We start from the raw sequence: 23,015 nt of genomic DNA, 5'->3' as shown, positions 1-23,015 counted from the left end.
TTTTTATTTTAAAAGTAATATTTTTTTTTATATAAAATATAAATACAACAAAACAGAATGTTTCCTGAGTTTTCCTTATTCAGATTTCTCAGCCATCTCTAATTTTTTATTTAGAACCTATTTTTCATTTGTTCACCTGTTTTTCTTTTACCTTATGCCAGAGGTGGGCAAACTACGGTCCGCGGGCCACATCTGGCCCACGGACCCTCCTACCTGATCCCTGAGCTCCCGGCCTAGGAGGCTAGCACCCAGCACCTCCCCTGTTGTTCCCACTCCCCCACAGCCTCAACTCACTGCGCCGCTGGCGCAATGCTCTGGGTGGCAGGGCTGTGAGCTCCTGCTGGGCAGCGCAGCTGCAGAGCCGCAGCCTGACCCGATGCTCTGTGCTGCGCGGTGGCGTGCCTCGCTCCAGCCGGGCAGCACGGCTTCCTGTCCTGGTGCTCTGGGCAGCGCGGCTCACTCGCCCACCACCACAGCTCCAGGCAGCACAGTAAGGGGGCAGGGAGTCGGGGGGTTGGATAGAGGGCAGGGGAATTCGGAGTGGTAGTCAGGGAACGGGGGTGTGGATAGGGCTCGGGGCAGTCAGAGTGCAGGGAACAGGGGGTTGAATGGGGGCAGGGGACCCAGGGGGGCAGTCAGGAAGGAGAGTGGGGGTTGGATGGGGTGGCGGGGGGCAGTCAGGGGCAGGGAGTCTGGGGGCGGTCAGGGGATAGGGAAGGGTGGATGGGGCAGGGGTTCCGGGGGGGGGGGGGGGGCCGCAGCCAGGCCACGCCTGGCTGTCTAGGGAGGCACAGCCTCCCCTAACCAGCCCTCCATACAATTTCGGAAACCCGATGTGGCCCTCAGGCCAAAAAGTTTGCCCGCCCCTGCCTTATGCCTTTTCTCTATTAATTCTCTTTCCAAATACATGCACGCTTCTGTCACAGTTGGATTAAAAAAAAAAAAAAAAAGTCTTAACTGAATGCCTTTCCTTCAAATAGATTTCAGCTAAAACAAATGGTTTAAGTAACAGTTCAGCGTGGACATTATGTGAACTAGTCAAAGCCTTCCTAGCTCACTTTAAAAGCATTCTGCAGATCTCTACATTTGTCTGTATTGGGTCTGATACGCTTTTGCCTAGTAGACCACGCTCCTCATCCTAATACAATTTTAAGAGGGGGCATTAAGCTAAAATGCCTGTCTCATTAGTGTATTTTCACCTGCTACTTAAAAGGGAAGAGATTCTTTGCTCCCCCACAAAACTCTGTATCTCAGCATTTTCTATTTTTCCTTCCAACCATCTCTGCCTTTCCTTCTCCTGCCAACTCCAGATTGCACCACAACATCTCCTCCCTACAGAACTGATGCCCAGATTTGCCCAATGGTGCCCAGGCAGATTCTTTCCCAACCCAGATTCACTCAAGATTGGCAACTTCCCAATTACTATCATTATCATTACCACTTATTCCCCACCTCCCTCAAGATTTGCACTCTCTAAATTCACCCATGACAGTTCTCATATTTGGCTCTCTCCGCTTGCCCTCTTCAACTCCAGAAGTGATCACTTTGCCCCCAGCTTGCTCTAGCTTCTGCTACTCCTTTCCTCAGGCTACCTAACCGGGTTCTGCTGTGCAGCACCACCTAAGGAAGTGGAAGCAGCATAGCGTTGATGTGTGTTTGGTGCTCAACAGGATTCACTTAATGGCTGCATGCAGTTAAAACAGGAAAATACAAAAGGTAGCTTCTCTTATGGAAATGTAGGAGCTGCCAGAAGAAAAAAGTTAAGACCTGTGCATCTCGATAATGTTTGATGGACCCCTCCAAACAGACACTGCATAAGGGCAGAAATTTATTTACTGAACAAGTTTTAAGGGAATTCCCAAATGGAAGACTCACTGACTTTTTTCTTATTTGGTCCCCAAGCAAACTCTCATGCATACATTTAACAGTGGTGTTATTTTTACAATGGTTTCTGGTGTAAAGGAGATGGCAAACAGATTTAGAAAAGTGACACTCAAACCGGAAGCAAATATAACCCCCACATGCCAAAATCCCAGATTTCTTTCATTCATACTTTCCAGTGGTTTCTGTATTCCATTTATAACATATTCTCCCTTACCATCTTACTTTTCAGTGATCTGTATAGTTATAAGCCCGTTTACAACATGAGGTTCTAATCCTACATTTGATAATGCACATCCTTGTACCTATTAGGTTCCAAGACTTAGACTTCAATAGGACTCATACATACAGGTATCTACATTAATGGATCTCATTGCAGCATAAGGACATTAATTTGTTCCAATAGCAGAAATGCATTACATTACATTTATTACTTCAGTTCTTGATTAATTCAGGAGAAGGCAGGTTGTGAAAAAACCCTTCTGTCTTGTATAAATATATCTGATAATTTGCAAAGACATTAAGAAAAGTTGTGGGCAAGTAAGCATATTTATGTCAATATATGATATACCCAAGCCTTGACTACAGTCACACTGAATCCTTAAAAAAACAAAAACAAACCAAACCTTGTTGCTTATTTCAACCAAGCATTTCTACTTAGGTCTCCTAAGGGTGGGGTGCATGTTTGTGTGTGTTTTAAAGAAAGATGCGCAATTATTTTCAACGAAATTCTGGAAGACCCAACTATTTTAAAAATCACAGTAAAGGGAAGAGATTCAGAAAGCAAACAGTATTTGCTTCTTGAAAAGGGGTAGAATTATTCAGTTAATACATTACCTACCTCAGGATCCAGTTTGAAATGTAGCCATTCATCTAGCTTCAATGCAGCCAGATTAGCAGTTGTTCTGTCTTCCATCTCGCTATCACTACTATCATTAAGAACACCATCCACTAAATTAACATCATTCAAAAAATAAAAGTTGAGTCAGCATTTTTATTAAATGGTGTACTTGTATTTTAAATATGAAAATTAAATTTCTTCCCCCACTAGTTTTGAACTTTTCTGTTGAACATTCTCTCTTTTTTCCCTAATTCTAATTAAAGTGAATGTTAAAATATAAGTTTTCTGTTTAACTTACTACTATAAAACTTCTCACAAGAGAGTTTTTTAATTTGGAGTATCTACCTCTACTTTTTGATTACTATACCTCTACTTCAGTACTGCTTTTATTCCTCAGGTCCAATGAGGGTCCAATCCTTATGCACCGGACAAAAGGCATTCATTTTTTCTTCCATTTTCTAATATTCCATTATTTACTCTTTAAATAGTATAGTTCAAAAAAATTCCAGGACGTTTGCTATGAGACCATTAACACATTTTTGGATGGTTGCAAGAGCTATGGTTTTGGCTTTGACCCTCACAATTTACCCAAAGTGCATTAAATATTCCTGTATAAGCAGCACTGACGTTCCAATATGTCAGAGTATTGTATATTATTTGAAAACTTCTAATTCCAAGTATACTGTACCTCTAAAGGATGAGGGCTCCTGTAAAGCATTACTTGGCAACCGAGCTGGACCACAGAAGAGGGACACAGTGACAGGCGTCACAGCTGAACAGCATCTGATGTTGGCTATCCTGTGTGCTCTAGTCATTTCATCATACATAAGCCAGTCTGTGGGGAGTGCTTGAATTGCTGCAGCTTGACCATTTGCTGGAGGAATCTGTTAGCAAAAGCAAACAAGGCTCTTGTACCATTTATATGTTAGATAATCAAAACATTCAAGAACAATTTAAAATAAACTGGTTGCAGAGTTGTCACAGTCATAAAAGTGTCACTGACACTGTGATTTTTCCATTAGTCCATGACAATGTGGCACACGGGGTCACAGTACCAATCATGACGGAAGGGTGGCCAGGCCAAACCCAAGCAGCACTGTAATGCCATACACCAGGTTGAAATGGCCACAGCAAGGAGTCAGGCCCAACACTGTGGGATAGGAGTTGCTGCTGCAGAGCCCTTCGGCCCCACTGCAGGGTCGCCCATTCCCCCGGGGTAGAACCCGCGCCCATAGCTCATCCGCACACTCGTTAAATGGTACTCCCATGAGTTTACACAGCATTTTCTCCCAAACCTGTGACTTTTACTAAATTTACTGTGACTGCTCTGAGATTTTTTTTTTTTAATGCCATAACAAATCTGCAGCCCAATAAACTGTTTTATAGTTTAGGATTGTAAAATAAAGTACAGTAAAAATTAAAATTTATTATAGCCTTATAGCCAAGTTTCTTTAGTTAAAAACAACAATATCCAAAGAAAATCTAGGTTAATGCTTCAGGGCAGAAATCCTAGTTGCTACTGTCAGTCCAAACTCAGTCAACACTACATGTCAATAAATCTTCAAAACAACTCCATGACATTGTTTGGTAATTTTGTCTCATTCCCCAAGATAAGATGATTCTAGTTTCAGTCCAGGTGAAGACGACTAAACATATACTGCTTTTAAAACATAAGCTGACTACAACCCATCCAGCCAATTTACAAAAACATTTTCTTTATCTTCCCTATAGTGGTTAATTTCATGCATGCACACGCTCTTTTAAAGGAATGAGAACTAAGAGGAGACATTTTTATAACTTTTCACAAACAACGAAATCTGTTCTTACTTGTGGGCTATTCGTTTAGAAATGTTACCTTTTTATACTGAGGCTGGCTAAGAACAGAGGTAGGATGAAATCGCACTCTCTTCTCCTTCGGGCCAGTCAATACGAGGTTCTCTCTATCCACATGCACTAGATTTGGATACATCCCAGCCACTAAAGCACCTTTCACTACAGCCCAATTTTCAGAGTTGGTGTTAACATCTCGAATATCGCCTCCACCTCTGGCTCTAACAAAACCTAAACCGAGGAAAAAAGATTACTGGATGTTTTAAAAATCATACATTTTAAAATTTCCATTTGAGTGAAAACAATGTATTTATGCTTTATTTTATGAAATCCCACACTGCTTTTTATAACTTTCATACTAGCTAACATAGTATGTATTATTTCCATATTTAATGCAACAATTTGGTTGAGACCCTTCAAGTTAGTGGGCTTTGATATACTAAAATAAAAGTGGCTCTTTATTGCATACAAAATACTGAGAATGAAGACCTTGTATATGTAAGTTATTTAATGGAATAGAAATCCCAATGAAACATCAGACCAGATCCCGGACCATTTTAGCCAAAATAATTTAGAACAGCCATTAGGTCACTCCAAGTTACACCACAATAAGCCAGTTCAGTCCACCAGTTGGGCCCAGGAGAGGAAAGCCAGCTTAGAGCCATCTTCTTCTTCTTAGGACCTGCACCGTTCAAAGCTCAACTGGACTTAAGAATCCAACTAACTCACTGTGTGTTAAACTTGTTTAACCTGAAACGGGCTATGTTGCATAATGCGATGATCAAACTTGGCTTTTGAGAGTCTGTATTAATATGTATTACACAAAGAAGAAGTTAGGATGGCCTTGAATTTCATTCTTGTTAAAATTTGAATAATTCACTTCATAATAAATCTAGTTTGTTCAAAAACCTCTTCTTGGGTTTTTTTTAATTAGTTACCTGATGCTCTGAGCTGACCGAGCAACTGTGTTCTCATTCCTATGATGATTTCCATAGTAGCCTGAGAGAGAAAATTCTTCTCACAGAAGGCTCTCTCCCAGCCATCACTTCGTGCCTTCTGCCATGCCTGCAGAAAAATATTTTTTCAAATGCCTACAAATGTGTTTAAACTCAAATCTTCCATGTGATTTTTTATTGTATTTTATTTGAGTATAGTACAATGCCCTTCAATTGAAGAGAGAAACAAAAGTTTAAAGGCATTAAGCCATCTGGGTGTTTTTTCTGTTATCATCAAGCAAAATTCTCTCAAGTCAATATAATGCATCTCAAAATTATTACTTTTTGGTAACAGATTAAGTGTAATTTAAAATTAGAAATACATCATCAACTACAACATTTAGAGTTGAATTAGGTCAGCAAAATCATGCTTAATAGATCAAAAAATTTCCTCACATATAAAATTTCTAGTGGGTTCAATGGGAGAGTCTACTAGGAAAGAGTCTACAAAGGGACAGTCTACTAGGAAATACTGAAATTCTTCACAAAGGACTTACAGTCCAGCTATAACTTTAAAGCAGGGGTGGCCAACCTGTGGCTCTGGAGCCACATGCGGCTCTTCAGAAGTTAATATGCGGCTCCTTGTATAGGCACCGACTATGGGGCTGGAGCTACAGACGCCAACTTTCCAATGTGCCAGGCACAATGTGCCACTGCTCAACTCCTGGCTCTGCCACAGGTCCTGCCCCCACTCCACCCCTTCCCACACCCTCCCCTGAGCCTGCCATGCCCTTGCTCCTCCCCCTCCCCCTCCGAGCCTCCTGTAGCCACAAAGCAGTTGATTGGGAGGTGAGGAGAGGGAGCGGGAGGGGCTGATCGGTGGGGCTGCCAGTGGGCAGGAGGTGCTGGGAGCCAGGGGGAGAGCTGATGGAGGGGCTGCTGACGTATTACTGTGGCTCTTTGGCAATGTACTTTGGTAAATTCTGACTCCTTCTCAGGCTCAGGTTGGCCATCCCTGCTTTAAAGTATACCATTACTTTTATATGTAAACTAACTATTGCCATCAATACTCCTTCTGTAGATGAAATAATAATACCTGGAATGCCCTGAGAAGCGCCATATGGTCACTAAATGTTCCTGCAGTAAAACGTTTTCTACACAGCATGGCTGCACGTTTTTGTGAGGCCTGTGTAGGTAGGACAAAAGGGTCTCGATATGCAAGAGTGCAAGCAATGGTAAGAATAGGATCCAGGCACTTCAAAACAACAGCACACAACACCATTTTACCAAGGTGTGGCTCTACAGGTAAGTCAGCCAGATGATAACCAAGTTCCGTGAGATCTTCCCAGGTATCCATGGCATCTATTGTCTGGTTTTTTTTAAAAAAAAAAAAAGGAAAGAGAAGCTAGCAAGTTTAGCATAAAAGCAGGAAGAGCACACCATCCAAGTGATAGGATTAGTAAAATACCATATACTAGCAACATAATCAGACCCAAGTTTGGAATGACTTCTTTATTCCTCCTCCCCATTCCTTCAGCCAGGATGGTCAAGAAGGCTACAATCTCTAGGAGTAAGTAGTGGCAACACAGACCCCTGCCTCCCCCACCCAAAAGTGCCTGAGAACAATAAAAAAAGATGTAACAGCTATTTGTTTATGTCCTTGCTTGCCTGGATAGTATGGACAAAAGGCTTTGGATAAATGATGGTTACATCTGGTGAAGAGTAAATGAATATCTTCCCCTACCCAGGGTATAGCATTAGCCTGGTCAGCACAAAGTGAAAGCCTGAAACCACTTAATAAGAAGACTTCCATTAAGCCACTACCCAAATAGAGGCTTTGTCTGGGAACAGCATGCCTCTTGAATGTAGAAAGTCTCCCACCTACATTAATGTCTGTGCCACCAAGAACAGAGGTAATAAACAAAATACTAACGTATACATCTATTTCATTTACTCACCTTAAGCATCTGAACAGCATTTCTCACAATTAAGGATGGCGGAGGATCTGGGGCTTTCATCAAAAAGTCAGCAATTGGACAGTTAATTGGTGCTAGCAGTTTTGTGTGCAAACAAAGTTCCTATAAATTAAAAATGGAAAACCATTTACGAAAACCTCCAAAAAAATCAGTTTCTTATACTGAATATGGACTTTACGTTCAACCTTAAATATACATAATAGGATACATCATTCAAATCTTAACAAAGAGAAAATCTGTAATTAACAAAGCAAATGGTAAAATACTATATCTTCTCCTCCCACAACACAAATCATTAGGTATGGAGTGAATGCAAATTGTGCAAAAAAGCAACTCTGCATCAAAATATTAATGCAGTATTCTATACAATACATAAGCACCTACATTGTGCAAGCAAAACAGGTAAAATTACACACTCAGTTTTGGCCTCTTTATAAGTTTGTTAACAATGGGGCTAGACCAAAAAATAAGAAATGTAAAGATTTAAAGATTTTCATGATCACTAAAGAAATCTTTAGACTAAAAGATTGTAGTACTGCATATGTCTGCATCGAAGATAGAACACTATGTAAACACTAATATAGAGAGGCAATGGACGAAGTGAACACTAAAAAATAAGTTGTCTCTATTTTTCCTTTTTAAATTAAAAAAAAAAAATAGCTTAAGTATCACACTCTTACAGCTCATTTATCCATTACACTATCCATGACACAAGTACTAAAATACTTATTAAAAAGTGATTGGATATATAGCTACTTTAAAATCTCATTTGCAGTTTGTCTTTTAAGTAAAACTAGCGCACTATAAATACACTGTCATTCTGAAATCTAGCTGATTTCAAAAAAGTGAGTTGAGTATCACATAGTACATATGTCCTGAGTTTCCCCCCCAAATGTGTGAGTAACAGTAATATTTTCCTTTATAGCACTATCAAATATACAAAATAATTTGGAAAAACCTGAGAAATACACTGTTCTCATCTCTTACTTATAGGAATCATCAATGTTATTCATGATTACTGGAGGTAAAAATTTCTGAAAGTGTGATTTTTAAATGACAATATCCTTTAACAAATTACTAAATCAGTTCTTTTAAATTAAAACTAGTCCAGCTTCAGGAGCAGAGCTGCTGTGTTACTGTATGCTACAACAGATCAATTTAGTAAGCTGATAAAATGAAACATCAACTTCAAATTTTAACTGTAGGCTGAGATCTTGCAATCTATTTTCTTTATTATCTCACAGATATTTTTATACCCATATTAAATTAAAGGTCCCTAGAAAAACAAACATTGACTTAACTCTAGAACTATCCACATAGATCTCATCTTATTTTATTCTACACTTGTGCTTCTCCAGAGGCACTCCAAGTGCCCGTCTTGTTTTCTCCTCCCATCCTCCGCTTCATACTCAGAAGTATGAATGACTTGCCTTAAGCAGCTTCCCAATTCAGATACCAAGCACCCATCCATGGTTTTATGTTACTCCCCAGCCCCTATCTCTGCTCCCATAATGCCTCTACACTTTCTTGGAACATGACAAATTATCCCATATCATATTTTTACATCCTTAAATATACCCAAGGTTATAAGTATTCAAGACAGGGACCTTTTTTTCCAGCATATGTTTTGTAAAACAATGCGTAGACTTATGGTAAAACAACAGAAAAAAATAATAGCTTTCAAGCGACGATCCACCTGTAGTGGCATTCTTAGAAGTTCTGGCGTCTGAAATTCCAACATATTCTGAAATCGGAGCCTGCTGAAGAGTCGGAAACAGATTCCAGGCCGACAGCGTCCAGCCCTTAGAAACAAAATATTACTTAAAAAGACAGCTGAGAATCAAATACAAAAAGTGTGTAAAAAAAAAAAAAAGCTCATAATGAAAAAACAAAAGGAGATCTACAATCAAGCACATTTAACACAAAGATAAATATACTACTTTTTTTTTTTAAACACGCAGACTTAGATTTTCCAGGAAAATGATCTAATCTTCCTAAAACAAAAAAATTAAATCACCAAACTGGACAATTATAACTCCATTGCAGGATCAAAAGAGAGCAGGTGGAAACTCTTCAGGAAGAAACACCTGACTTAAATACAAATGGATTTGTCAATTATACTAAGATTGACTCTGGCAGCAGCGTGAGGTTGCTAGATAGTGGGGAGGGTCTGTGACATACAGAAGGTCAGATTAGATGATCTGGTTGTCCCTTCTTGCCTTAAACTCTATATGAGTCTATGAGTGAAAAGAGGCTTTAAAGTAGGCGTAAGTGTAATTTTCACTCTCTAAGGCCCCTTTACACTCCCAGAGTGGCACAAAGTGATGCTTGTAGTATAAGTGAAAATAAGGGCCAAATGTTTTCAAAAACCAGCAAACAGCAAGGCCTGGTCTACAACAAAAATTTAGATCAACCTAGCTACATCACTCAGAAATGTGAAAAATTCACACCCTCGAGAAAAAAATAGTTAAGCCAACTTAAGACCTGGTGCCAGGTCAACAGAAGAATTCTTCCATCTATAGTGTGGACAAACTCTAAGAATTGTGAATAAAAAAGCAAATAAGTGAACTTCTATTTTCAGACTTGTATATTATAACAATTTTCCCAATACAAAAGTCCGGTTAGGTTAAATCTTTTAACATTATTCAAGCCTAATTTGAGTCTCAATGTTTTCCCTGTAGTAGTAACTCCAATATTATAATAGAGACACAAAGCTTTTAAATTATTTTAATTGTATTTGGATGAAAGAAATACATTGACAGTTCACATCATAATACTTCCTATTATAAAGGCAATGGTCTGCCTCCTTACTACATTTAACGTATGCAAAGTTCAAGTTTGTGAAATAAGATTCAACGTGAAGTGTACATTACCTGCCTTTTCTCTGAATGGCACTGGCTTTTGAAATCCACACCATTTTTAGCATGGTAACACAGTTCAGTGCATCAAAGGACTTCTACAATATTAAGGTAGAGTTCATATCACAAGAGCAATAGTTGGATTTAATAGGGTACATTAAACAAAGCAAGGTAAATTATCTTAATTATCAAGCTAAATTCAACTACAATAATTACAGTAATTGGACCTGGGCATGTTTAAAGCTAGTTAACTATAACCAAGTGTTTATTTAGAACCTACTTCTCTTCCTTACGAATATATAGACACCTTTTTAAAATTAAAGCCAAAGCCAGATCTGTTCAATGTAATTTTCTGGCTATCAGGTTCTTTTAATTTATAATGCCTAGTATAGCACAGAAAGTGAGTTGCATTTCCTCTCGCTTTACCATAGGCTAAGCATAAACATCTCTTGTTGTTGTACTTGATTAAAATTTTATTTCTTCTTTGCCACATTTGTAAATTATTTTCCTAAATTTTCCATATTTTCCTAAATTTGGTATTTGAGTGCAAAATACAATCATACTAAACATTTATAACATTCTTTCAGTTGTCAAAAGATATGCATTCAAGAATCAATAAGTTCAGTTACATGAAATGTATTTGATAACATGTGCCAGGAATAATCCTGCTAATACCATTTTCCTTCCGCTACTGTTAACATTTTTACTTAAAATATGTACCACTGCACACTTCTCTCCACTATTTCTTTCAGCAATATTAACCCAAAATTTATACAGCCATACCTCTTTCATCTTGCCAGAGTCAATAACAAAGACAACATCATTGACTGTGATGCTGGTTTCTGCAATATTAGTAGAAAGAATCTGCAACAATAAAGTTCTTTTATAGTAACTGTAGAAGTGAAGACATGAATCAAAGAGAACAGCTGAAAAAAGTAATTTGATACTTGCTATTTTGCGAATGCCCGGAGGTGGAGTTTTTAGCACCTTCTTCTGATCTGATGTTTGCATATTTGAATGCAGCATAAAAACTTGATATCTAACGGCAAAACAGAAGTGAAATTAAAAAAAAAATTATTTTTTTTTGGGTGAGGCTAAGAAGCATTAAAATCAGCAACACAGACTAAAGAATTTACCTGTGAGCATTATCAGCAAACCTCTTGTCATCAAACAGAATGCGATCCCTCAAGCCAACTATCTCATCATATCCAGGAAGAAAAATTAAAACTGCTCCTTTTAAAAAAAATGAAGAATACAGAAGTTACATAGGAAACTCATTTTAAATCACAGAAAAACATGCTCCAGTAACATGTATTTGTAAACACACGAAGGATTTGCATGCAGTACTTCAGTGTATTAAGCTTCAGAGGGGTAGCTGTATTAGTCTAGATCTGTAAAAGTGGCGAAGAGTCCTGTGGCACCTTAGGATAGACTAACAGACGTATTGGAGCATGAGCTTTCGTGGGTGAATACCCACTTCAGACGAAGTGGGTATTCACCCACGAAAGCTCATGCTCCAATACGTCTGTTAGTCTATAAGGTTCCACAGGACTCTTTGTCAGTGTATTAAGTTATTACTATTCACAAAGACAAGTGCAATCACTAATACATCTGAAACAAACTGTATCCACAGTAACTTATTAAAATAAAAAAATTTAATACGTGCTTACCAGCATCACAACTATGACAGATATTGTAAAGTAGGTGCATAATCAGATCCAGATCCACTTTTTCATCATCAAAACTGTGATGATAAGCTTTCAATAGTTCTCTGTCTTCTGCACTAAGATCACCACCATTTGCCTGCACTAGAGAACTTTCATCCAGGTTTCCAAACTCTAATGAAGCACTGAAACATACACACACACACAGAGTCACATAAAATAAGCTTATCCTCATGAAACAAGAGTGGAAGTGTGCATCAGACTAGTAGGCTTCCCTGTAGCCATGAATTCAAAATAAGATCAGAACTACCAAGATATCCAGTTCTTATTTCATAGTGAAATATTTAAGATGGTGTAGGTAATAACAGAATATTAACAGCAAATTACTATTCACTGACTTTAGTGATTTATGTGCCAGTACCACTCAGTACTTAACATGCTCAATGAGCTGAAACACTTTGTTTAATCAGAGCATTAAAAAACAGTGAAAGTATAACCAGGCACCCAATTTATCTTTTAAAAGGAAAACAGTAGATAGAAAAATGCATTTTTTCCCCATCAACATGTAGCTATATCCAGCTAAACAAACACATAGCTGCAGTTTTTTGAGTAGGTGGTAAATCAGTTTAACAGTTACTGTTTTAGCAGTAGTAAAATGATCTAAAACCAATAAGGTTTTTATCATGATAAACAAAAAGCTTCTATGATCCAAACTATTATTTTTGAATGTTCCAGTGTCTATATTATATATGCGTATATTACTTGTCAATACATAATATCATGCTAAGCCAAAAACAACGAGGAGTCCGGTGACACCTTAAAGACTAACAGATTTATTTGGGCATAAGCTTTCGTGGGTAAAAAAAAAACAAACAACTTTTTCAGATGCATGGAGTGAAAATATAGATACAGGCATAAATATATATTGGCACATGAAGAGAAGGGAGTTACCTTACAAGTGGAGAACCAATACTGAAGGCCAATTTAGTCAGGGTGGATGTAGTCCACTCCCAATAATTGATGAGGAGGTGTCAATACCAAGAGATGGAAAATTGCTTTTGTAGTGAGCCAGCCACTCCCAGTCCCTATTCAAGCCCAAATTGATGGTGTTAAGTTTGCAAATGAATTGTAGCTCAGCAGTTTCTCACTGAAGTCTGTTTCTGAAGTTTTTCTGTTGAAGAATGGCTACTTTAAAATCTATTATTGAGTGTCCAGGAAGACTGAAGTGTTCTCCTACTGGCTTTTGTATGTTACCATTCCCGATGTCTGATTTGTCGATTTATCCTTTTACATAGAGATTGTCCGGTTTGGCCAATGTACACGGCAGAGGGGCACTGCTGGCACATGGTGGCATATATCACATTAGTAGATGTGCAAGTGAATGAGCCTCTGATGGTGTGGCTCGTGTGGTTAGGTCCTATGATGGTGTCACTAGGGTAGATAAGGGGACAGAGAAGGCAACGGGGTTTGTTACAGAGATTGGTTCCTGCGTTAGTGTTTCTGTAGCATGGTGTGCAGTTGCTGGTAAGTATTTGCTTCAGGTTGTGGGGCTGTCTGTAAGTGAGGATTGGCCTGCCTCCCAAGGCTTGTGAGAGTGGGGGATCATTTTCCATGATAGGTTGTATTATTAAAAGCTGTGTTGACAAAGTCTTAAAAATGTCCTCCTATTCTCAAGTAAGATATATTTAATTTTTGTTGATACCAACGCTAAAGCACATTCAAACAAAAAATATTTATAGAAAACATTTAAGCATGAAAAACCAACATATGTAGTCAAATTATTCTTGTAATAGACTATCTTGTGTGATTTAGGAATACTTTACATTTGCTCAACTTGGCCAGGCCAGCAATGATATTGCCAAAGTGCAAGTGAAATTCACTGAACAGATATCTGTAAATATCTTTTCTCCCTTCATTTTGCTCAAGTTGATTTGTTTTATAATTCATCTAAGACTCAATATTTCTCCTCCTTACAAGTATCTTCTGATTATCCTTGATAATCGCTCAAGAATTGTTTTAATGACACTGAATATTAATTTAATTCAAAGGCATGGTAATAGCAATGTCTATTTGGAGTTTTTAAAATACCATCGTTACTAGTTGATAAGCTGTTTGGTAACTGCTCTGCTCATAGTGACAATTTGCATGAAAATCATTAATACCAATAGATGTTAGTCAGTTGTGTGGTGATTTTCTGTTTAAGACCTGAAGCTTTTGTACAGGTGAAGTTTTTCCACTCATATGTCATTAATGCATTTGGCAGACAGAAAGACACCTGTGTCAAAATATCAACATAAAATAAAGATACAGCTAAGTATTAGTTCTGTTTGCTATTTAACTGATCATTTACTATTTAAATGCTGGATGTTTTGGTGCAGGTTTGGTTTATTTTTGGTATTTTAACACCAAAATCCTCTTTAATATTGTAATAGGTTTATAGCTTAGTAATTCACCACAAATGGGGCCTAAACTCGTTTTGTTTTCTATTTCATTGCAATCCCTTTCCTGACTCTCTCCCCATCCTTTAACATACTAAAAAGCAATTTAGAAAGCACTTTTTTCCAACACCAGGAATGATATATTGAGACCACTTGATGGTTCTCCCTGACCCCACCCGCCCGGCCTGCCCGACTTCTACAAAATCTTGAAACTCCTTCAACAAAACATCTGCAACACAACTACCTTTCACATTTTTCTGGCCACAAAAAATACTGTGGATCTTCCCTCAATGTATCTTTGGAGAATGAACAGTAAAACTTATTACAATGGCATTCAAACGCATTAGAAATTACTATGATTCTTGAGCCTAAACATTTTGCTCCTCCTGCAGAAAGGCAAGGAGGAAGGGTTTTCTATAGAAGAACTCACTTAATTTAATTTGCCCTGCCAGGCAGGAAAATCCCAGCAGTTGGAATTTTAGGACTCTAAGACCATATATTGTAGTTCTAAAAATTAAAAAAAAAAAAAAACCAAAACCAAAAAAAACCTCCACACTTAGACAAGACAAAATAGTGTTGTTACCTTAAAATCAACTTAAAATGTATTTGGAAGCCTATTATGTAACTTACCTTTTACTTTGTATGTGAATTTTGTTGCTAACAAAAATAAGCACACTGGCTGGAGCAAAACATAATACAGGCAGTTTCAATACAAACCTTCCCACATAGCACTACCAATATATTTCAGTATCCTCATTAGTCTAGTCTAAGGCAAGGAGACTGGCAATTTTAAAAAAAAAGAGCAGACAGTGAAATTACACAGATCAGAAAACATGGTTTGAGGGCTTATATAAAGAATCCCATTCCAGAAGCAATTCTCTTACAAGAAAGTACCTTATATGCCATCAAGTTATTTTTAAGAAGTACTTGACTCCCATTAATCATTTTCTCCATTTTTCTTTTATAAAATTGTTACTAGTCATAAAGGATGCATCAAAAAATACTTGCTGGACATATCTTGAATCAGATTATTATGGAATAGGCAGTGGGAATGGTGTATAAAACCCAGCTGGATCTGAAGAGGTGCTGTGTGAAGACTTATGAGGGCCCAATGGAAAAAAAATTACCTGCTTATTTCCTTTCTATAATTAACATTAAACTCAGTCCTCAATGATGGGTAGATTACCTCTTTACAGAGACCAAAGACACATCCAAGAGCTTTGATAAGGGACTGTAAGTCACAATTATTCACTCACCAGAAGTTTTTCAAAGATATGTCAATAACAACATGTTAACGGTTTACATAAATTTAAACAAAGTAGTAATCCTTGATTTTTCTACCCGAAATCCTAGGAGACTGTCTGACTATGTAGTAAAGATTTTTAGAACTGACAGATCAAAATGAAAGGGAGTAAATATAGGATGATTTTCACAGACAAATTGGAGAGAGGGATGTTGGCACTGCTAAAACAGAATGGGAAGGTACGTCTCCAAGATCTACAGATGTTAGGAAATCTCCTGGAGACATCATAACAAAGGTTGATCCCAGTGGGATTTTAGTTTTTTCAGGGATTCAAGGTATACAATTGCTCTTACACCCATCTGTTCTGAACTATAAAGGTATAGAGTGCAGCCCACATATTCTTTCAAGTGCAGGAATTGGTTTTATAGCCCCTAAAGTGAGAACACTTCTCTTGGATCATCCAGGGCTTTTATTGACTAACTGATTATAGTGGCTGGATGAAGAATTAAAGGGTGAAATACTTTATCATTTCAATTCCAATATTTTCTGCTGAAGTATTTGGAATCTTTCCATTAATACCTGTATTGGGATGAAAAGGCTGGTTACTCATCTGTTTTAAAGAGAGACTAAACAGATGAGTATAAATATTCACATGAGATAGGCAAGGAATACCTGGATATTTCAGCATTTTCTGCCACTTTCCAATGAGTAGTTAGCTTTAATTAATTTGAAGAAGCAAATGATTGGTTTTGATTTATTGAACCACAGACAGCCACTTACCCAGAACGGGCAACTAGTTACAGTGTGAGATGCACAAGTGTAACAGTGATGGGCACAGCATAAAATGTTAAGAGAGATCAGTTTAGAGAGACTTTGAAGCAAAACGCAGACTTCTAGGGCTTCTACAATAGAAGTACAGAGATTTTCTTAAGAATGAAGCTTTTCATAACTTAGTGGGTCTGAGGTCATCACTCCAGGCTATGTCCCCTTTGGCAAAGCAAGATATGGGGGAAAACTGAAAGATGATTTGATATCTTCTCAGAGGTCCTGCTATCTTAAAGTTATCCTCTTCTGAAGAGATAACCTCAGACAATGATGTCAATTCTTTCATACGTTTTTTAATTTTAGGGATGCTAAGCTTTTTAAGCCTGAATCCTATGGAATTTCCTAATTTTGTGATTGAACCATTTCCCTTCGTCTGTTTTTTCCCCTCCGAGCCCTTATTAACTTACTCAAACAAGTAGTGGCATAACATTTTATTCAAACACAAAAGGTGGGTATTTATGCACCTCTTGTCTTTCTTTTACAGGTTAAATGTTAAGAGTGCAATTCTTTCTCTTGCACAGCGTCAAAATAATTCTTGGAGAAAGAATATTTCCTGACTGTGGCCGTAATGATCTGATTGGGACGGTGAGCGGTCTCATGAGTGAGCTGGTAGAAGAGCAAGTAGAAAGTGTAAAGTTTTTACTTCACTTAAGAATTTTATGGAGCCCTAAAGGTTTCTCAGAATTGAAGGAACACTAGCTCTTTAAAAGGGAGCTGCTGGATACCCAGTGCTTTTGAAAGTCAGACCAATTTCCAAGATGCCTAAACATCACCATAGGAGCTCAACTTTAGACACCTATTTTTGCAAATCTTGGTCTTTTTGGACTTTGAAAATAGTGACTGCTGAAGAGATTTTTCTGTAAGGTGGCCCTCTGGTGCCATGCAGGATGTAAAGATACATATTCCTGAGCTGTTTCAGCTGTTCCATTATTGAAGGGCACAGGGAGCGTTTAATGAGTGGTCCCTAAGGTTTTCAAAGCTTTAACGAAGTTTATCAAGACAAAAGTTATACCAAAGAGGCAAAAGTAAATTTAAAAAACTTCCCCACCTAGAAGTAGAAGGGAAGGGAAAGCAAAAGAGATTTGAACAGAAGTAGGAGAACTGTAACATGCTGTCCAAGCAGAAAAGCAAAGAGTGAGTAAGGCTTACAGTTCCAGGCCTCCCAATCCAAGTGTTTGAACTGCTCTTGGTTTCTTGGTGAGGACTGCTATAGTGGCCATGACACAGAACTCATTTGATATACATTTTTAAACCACCTAGTCTTGTTACAGGAGGTTTACTTTTTAAAAAGCAAGAATATCTTCTGGATTTATTATACCTAGTTCTGCAAATTGGCTTTTTTGTGCCAGATTTTAGAAGTTAGAGAACTAAACATTGTTGTACCCATTAAAGTTATGCATGAATGTAATAGGCATTTACATGTTAAATAAATGTTTCAGCAAAGCAGGAATACCTTACCTGTAAGATTCCAGAAGATCTACAATCTCAGTCTGTCCAAAATGTTTAGCCCAATCCAAAGCCATCCTGCAATAGTTACAAAGTGTTCTTTACGGTCTCATTTAGAACTACAAATACCTTATATCAGTCAACTACAGATTCTAGGAATCCCTTTTTTAAACACTTGTGCACTTGTCATGCTCTCATCACTGTAGTATCCACTGGATATATGTTTTCACACTTGAAAGCACATGATATCTAAATAATACAGTTTTCAGAAATCCCCGCAAAGTAAGTTTGCCAGCTCTGTACAAGAGCAAGTACAAGCAAGCTATAGCGAAAAATAATTTTTCACTTCTTCTGTTGAAAAACATAAGCCTATGTGCAATACTGAGTCACACTTTGTATTTTTCCCTCACTATCGCCTGTACCGCACATGTAAGTGTTCTGAAATGGCACACCTAGTATTCTCTGTAGGCAAAGATTCACATGCTCAAAGATTTGGTTTTTAAAATTCCTTTGTTCATTATCTCCTTATAAAGCCAATTTTTACTGTTCTCTCCCTAAATCAAATCTGTTTTTGCATGCTTCTGATATTAGTATCTGCCTGATATAAATCCACTGGTAGATGAATTCCTACTTCATTTTGTATTACAATGATCTTTTCTAATAACGAGAACAATGAATTAATGGGTTTCAGAGTAGCAGCCGTGCTAGTCTGTATTCGCAAAAAGAAAAGGAGGACTTGTGACACCTTAGAGACTAACCAATTTATTTGAGCATAAGCTTTCGTGAGCTACAGCTCACTTCATCGGATGCATACTGTGGAAAATACAGAAGATCTTTTTATACACACAAAACATGAAAAAATGGGTGTTTACCACTACAAAAGGTTTTCTCTCCCCCCACCCCACTCTCCTGCTGGTAATAGCTTATCTAAAGTGATCACTCTCCTTACAATGTGTATGATATTCAAGTTGGGCCATTTCCAGCACAAATCCAGGTTTTCTCCCCACGCACCCCCCACACAAACCTACTCTCCTGTTCGTAATAGCTTATCTAAAGTGATCACTCTCCTTACAATGTGTATGATAATCAAGGTGGACCATTTCCAGCACAAATCCAGGGTTTAACAAGAACGTCTGGGGGGGGAGGTGGGGGGGTAGGAAAAAAACAAGGGGAAATCAACCACTCCCAGTCTCTATTCAAGCCTAAATTAATTGTATCCAATTTGCAAATGAATTACAATTCAGCAGTCTCTCGCTGGAGTCTGGTTTTGAAGTTTTTCTGTTGTAATATCGCAACTTTCATGTCTGTAATCGCGTGACCAGAGAGATTGAAGCATTCTCTGACTGGTTTATGAATGTTATAATTCTTGACATCTGATTTGCGTCCATTTATTCTTTTACGTAGAGACTGTCCAGTCTGACCAATGTACATGGCAGAGGGGCATTGCTGGCACATATCACATTGGTGGATATTGGTGAACGAGCCTCTGATAGTGTGGCTGATGTGATTAGGCCCTATGATGGTGTCCCCTGAATAGATATGTGGACACAGTTGGCAACGGGCTTTGTTGCAAGGATAGGTTCCTGGGTTAGTAAGTTATTTACTTGTTCAGGAAAAGTTACTTACTTGTTCCAATAATATAAGAACTAGGGGCCACCAAATGAAATTAATGGGTAGCAGGTTTAAAACAAATAAAAGGAAGTTCTTCTTCACTCAGCACACAGTCAACCTGTGAAACTCCTTGCCTGAGGAGGTTGTGAAAGCTAGGACTATAACAGGGTTTAAAAGAGAACTGGATAAATTCATGGAGGTTAAGTCCATTAATGGTTATTACCCAGGATGGGTAAGGAATGTTTGTCAGAGGGTGGAGATGGATGGCAGGAGAGAGATCACTTGATCATTACCTGTTAGGTTCACTCCCTCTGGGGCACCTGGCATTGGCCACTGTCGGTAGACAGGATACTGGGCTGGATGGATCTTTGATCTGACCCAGTATGGCCATTCTTATGTTCTTAAATACGTAATTATTCCTGGCTGTAAACTGAAAACTTGCATATTTAGAAAACGTAAACAAATCAGATTTTGAAAGAATTCAATTGTTTTTTTTACCAGCCATTGGATGATTTGCTGTGGACATTCGCTCCCATTCCAATCAGCTGTTCTACCTGACTTAAGAAACCTCTCCCTGAAGCAATCATTAGTGCAGTTGCACTGGTTTCACTGTGTCTGTAATCAACTAATAAGGAAAAATCGGAACATTAGTGTTGTGGGCAAAAAGGAAATTCTTCAAACAATGTTACTGATTCCTCCAAACATTATATTTAGCAGCCTTGCTATACTCCATCCACCTACGGAAAAATTGGTTTCTGGATGAAGGACCAAAAGATTCATTTTTTCCATTGTCAATCCTCATGAACTTAACATTGTATTACACAAAATGATTCTATAAAAAATAATATGTACACTTCAAGAATACTGTGGTAATAATCAATAAGGACACAATCCATTAATCGTACAAATCTTAAGTCAATTCTCAAAGAGGTATTTTAATGTAAAATTAAACAAAAATTGAGAAAGTAAAAGTGATGTAGAATTCACAACACTTTTAACTCATTTCTTTTTTTTTTTTTTTTTTTGGTAAAGTCTATGTAGGAAGCTGCACAGCCCAGTAAGAAAAACAAGTTTACTAAAATAAGAGAAACCTACCACTGACATTTTCAGTTAAGATAAGGTGAAACACCTGAGCAAAGGCATCAACATCTTTATGCAACCATATATCGGAGAGACAAGAATCCATTTCTTTTATTAACCATGGTTCAAGGCAATTCACATCTTTTTCAGTCTGAAAAAAGATAATAGACTTGAAAAACAAAAAGTATTTGAATCTTCTCTAAAGCAGTTGCTAATCTAATGTTTTACATTCTTTGCACACCCACTCTCACACATCCTCCGACTCACCCACCCTTCACTATTTTAATAATGTGATACTACGCCAATCCAGTACATTATCACAGGAAAACAGGTTTCCAGCTTTCATAATGACTGGAATTGTGGCATACAAAAGTCACATGTCCTCAAACTAAATTATTATTAAAAAGGACAAGAATGGTAAATCTGGACACTTTATCTAAACAAAAACAAAATACGTTTTTAAAATAGGATAAGATCTAATGCATTATAAGGATTTAATATACTGTTAAGTCATTTTCACTAATCATTTTCACTAGAAGAAAATATTCTAAGCAGCAACTGAAATAAAAGCTTTTCATTTAAAATCATTTGTGCCCCTCTAAAAAACCTCTGTATCAACAATTTCACTATAAACTCATTTTCTAGACTTATTAAATACAAAACTGTAAACATCACTGTCTCTAAACACGCAGATTTATACAATTTATCATCTTATATGTACACATGTACTTGTAGCCTATACTTGATTTAGTCCTTTCCTATATCACATACAGAAAATTTTGTCACAAACTCTTTCAGGGAGGTGGAAGTTTCTCAGATGAATACCCATATAATATTGGAGACCAGGATTCATTTTCACATTATCACTCAAGACTGAGACACACAACAGTTAAGAACAGACTACAAACAACGCCATCCAAATTAAACTAATTTGGAACTGCAAAGAAGGTTGTAAAGATAGAGGTGACTGCAGGCAATTACTACAAGTGAGTGTGTCATTTATTCCCTTCCTACTACTGCTTACAAAAGAACAGTCCCTTATTTTTAAATATATACAAGTATAAGACTTCTATAATATGGTTTAGCTAATAAAATGCTATGGTTAAAGGACATGCCATTATAAGTAATCCCAACTTTCTACATAACAAACCCTATATATTAAGCAAAGATGATAATTGGGTGGCAGGTACAAAGTTTTAATCAAAAATACCTTTAATCAGTACTTGAATAAATTTGTCAGGAGAGCCTTAAATCTGAACTTTTTATTGCATTTTTCATCAAGTATATTCTGTCAGACATTTAGATAAATAGCTAATGTTCTTAAGTAATAACATTACTTAAGAGTGTTATACATTAAAGATTAACTGTAAATGGTCCCTACAGACCCATTTATTGTCTCTATGACTTCCATATGAACTTCGCTTAGTTTACAACAAAAAGATGATTTTTCCAGTACTGCCAGTTAAACTTGAATTATGAAAAGGATGGGTCAACTACACACAAGTATATGCAGTATAACTGTTTTGTCACTAAAGCAAGAAAATATGACTTAAAGAAGACTTTTGTGACCATAATAATATTTTAACATTAATTCATTGTTCTTAGCAATGTGAGATCTTCCGAGAGATATTCACTCACTCCTGCCATTAAGGGATTAAAAAGTCTTCCATTTAAAATACTAGTGTTAACAACATTCAAGCAGAACACACAACTTTTTCACATGTGTATAGGATCTATCCATAATTTGTTTGTTAAAATTAAATTGCCTTATGTAACTGTTACAGCCACATATGTGGGGGAGAAAGCACAGACTACTAATATAAATACAGTGTATTTGAAAATTCAATTCTGACAAAAAGAAAAGCATACCAGTTGACTGAACACTGTGTCACCACCATCATCCAACAAGTCATACTCTTCAGCCACACTTGGTACAGATCTCTGTCTTTGAGATTCTGGTTTGCTAGTGTTGTCTTGAGCAGAATACCATTCTGTCAGGGTGGTTTGCTGTTTCTCTTCTAAAATATTTATAATTTTTGTAAAGCACTAATAAGCAAACATATTATCTAATACCCACTTTTATTTATGAAAGATAATTAAGTTTAAAATTGTATTTGGGACATTACCATGCATAAATACTTTCCAAAAAGCATACATTGTAAGAATTTGTCTATGCAATCCTTTGGTTAGAATGCTGGCTCAAATCCAGGGGCAGTTTCTAGTAACTAGCATAGATCTTCCAAAGTTTCATTATTGCAAACCTTTGCTTTAAGAGCAAGGAATAAAGCCAAAATATACAGACAGCTCAATCCTGAAATGATCAGGACAAAATACTGTTGACTGTAACGGTAGAGGAGTTCCAAGTAAGGAATTGCTACAGGAATGGA

At 37.4% G+C, this 23,015-nt stretch overlaps 1 protein-coding gene across 3 annotated transcripts in view; it reads right to left on the bottom strand.

The window, feature by feature from the left end:
* Positions 1–23,015, bottom strand: part of YTHDC2 (YTH N6-methyladenosine RNA binding protein C2) — a 51,340-nt gene that overhangs the window by 12,260 nt on the left and 16,065 nt on the right. For all 3 annotated transcript variants that reach the window (XM_084627849.1, XM_084627850.1, XM_084627851.1), the window contains 16 exons: positions 22,498–22,646; positions 20,644–20,779; positions 20,047–20,173; positions 17,950–18,015; positions 11,992–12,170; positions 11,458–11,554; positions 11,273–11,360; positions 11,105–11,185; positions 10,337–10,419; positions 9,160–9,265; positions 7,446–7,565; positions 6,584–6,856; positions 5,491–5,617; positions 4,578–4,783; positions 3,411–3,606; positions 2,723–2,832 (listed from right to left, as the gene is read on the bottom strand). In XM_084627849.1, coding sequence (XP_084483975.1) covers positions 2,723–2,832; positions 3,411–3,606; positions 4,578–4,783; positions 5,491–5,617; positions 6,584–6,856; positions 7,446–7,565; positions 9,160–9,265; positions 10,337–10,419; positions 11,105–11,185; positions 11,273–11,360; positions 11,458–11,554; positions 11,992–12,170; positions 17,950–18,015; positions 20,047–20,173; positions 20,644–20,779; positions 22,498–22,646 — 2,144 coding nt within the window. The remainder of the gene's footprint in view (positions 1–2,722; positions 2,833–3,410; positions 3,607–4,577; positions 4,784–5,490; positions 5,618–6,583; positions 6,857–7,445; positions 7,566–9,159; positions 9,266–10,336; positions 10,420–11,104; positions 11,186–11,272; positions 11,361–11,457; positions 11,555–11,991; positions 12,171–17,949; positions 18,016–20,046; positions 20,174–20,643; positions 20,780–22,497; positions 22,647–23,015) is intronic.

The sequence above is a fragment of the Lepidochelys olivacea genome, assembly GCF_965140295.1.
Source record: "Lepidochelys olivacea isolate rLepOli2 genome assembly, chromosome: 5".
Taxonomy (NCBI): domain Eukaryota; kingdom Metazoa; phylum Chordata; order Testudines; family Cheloniidae; genus Lepidochelys; species Lepidochelys olivacea.
This window is presented reverse-complemented; position numbering and strand designations above follow the sequence as displayed.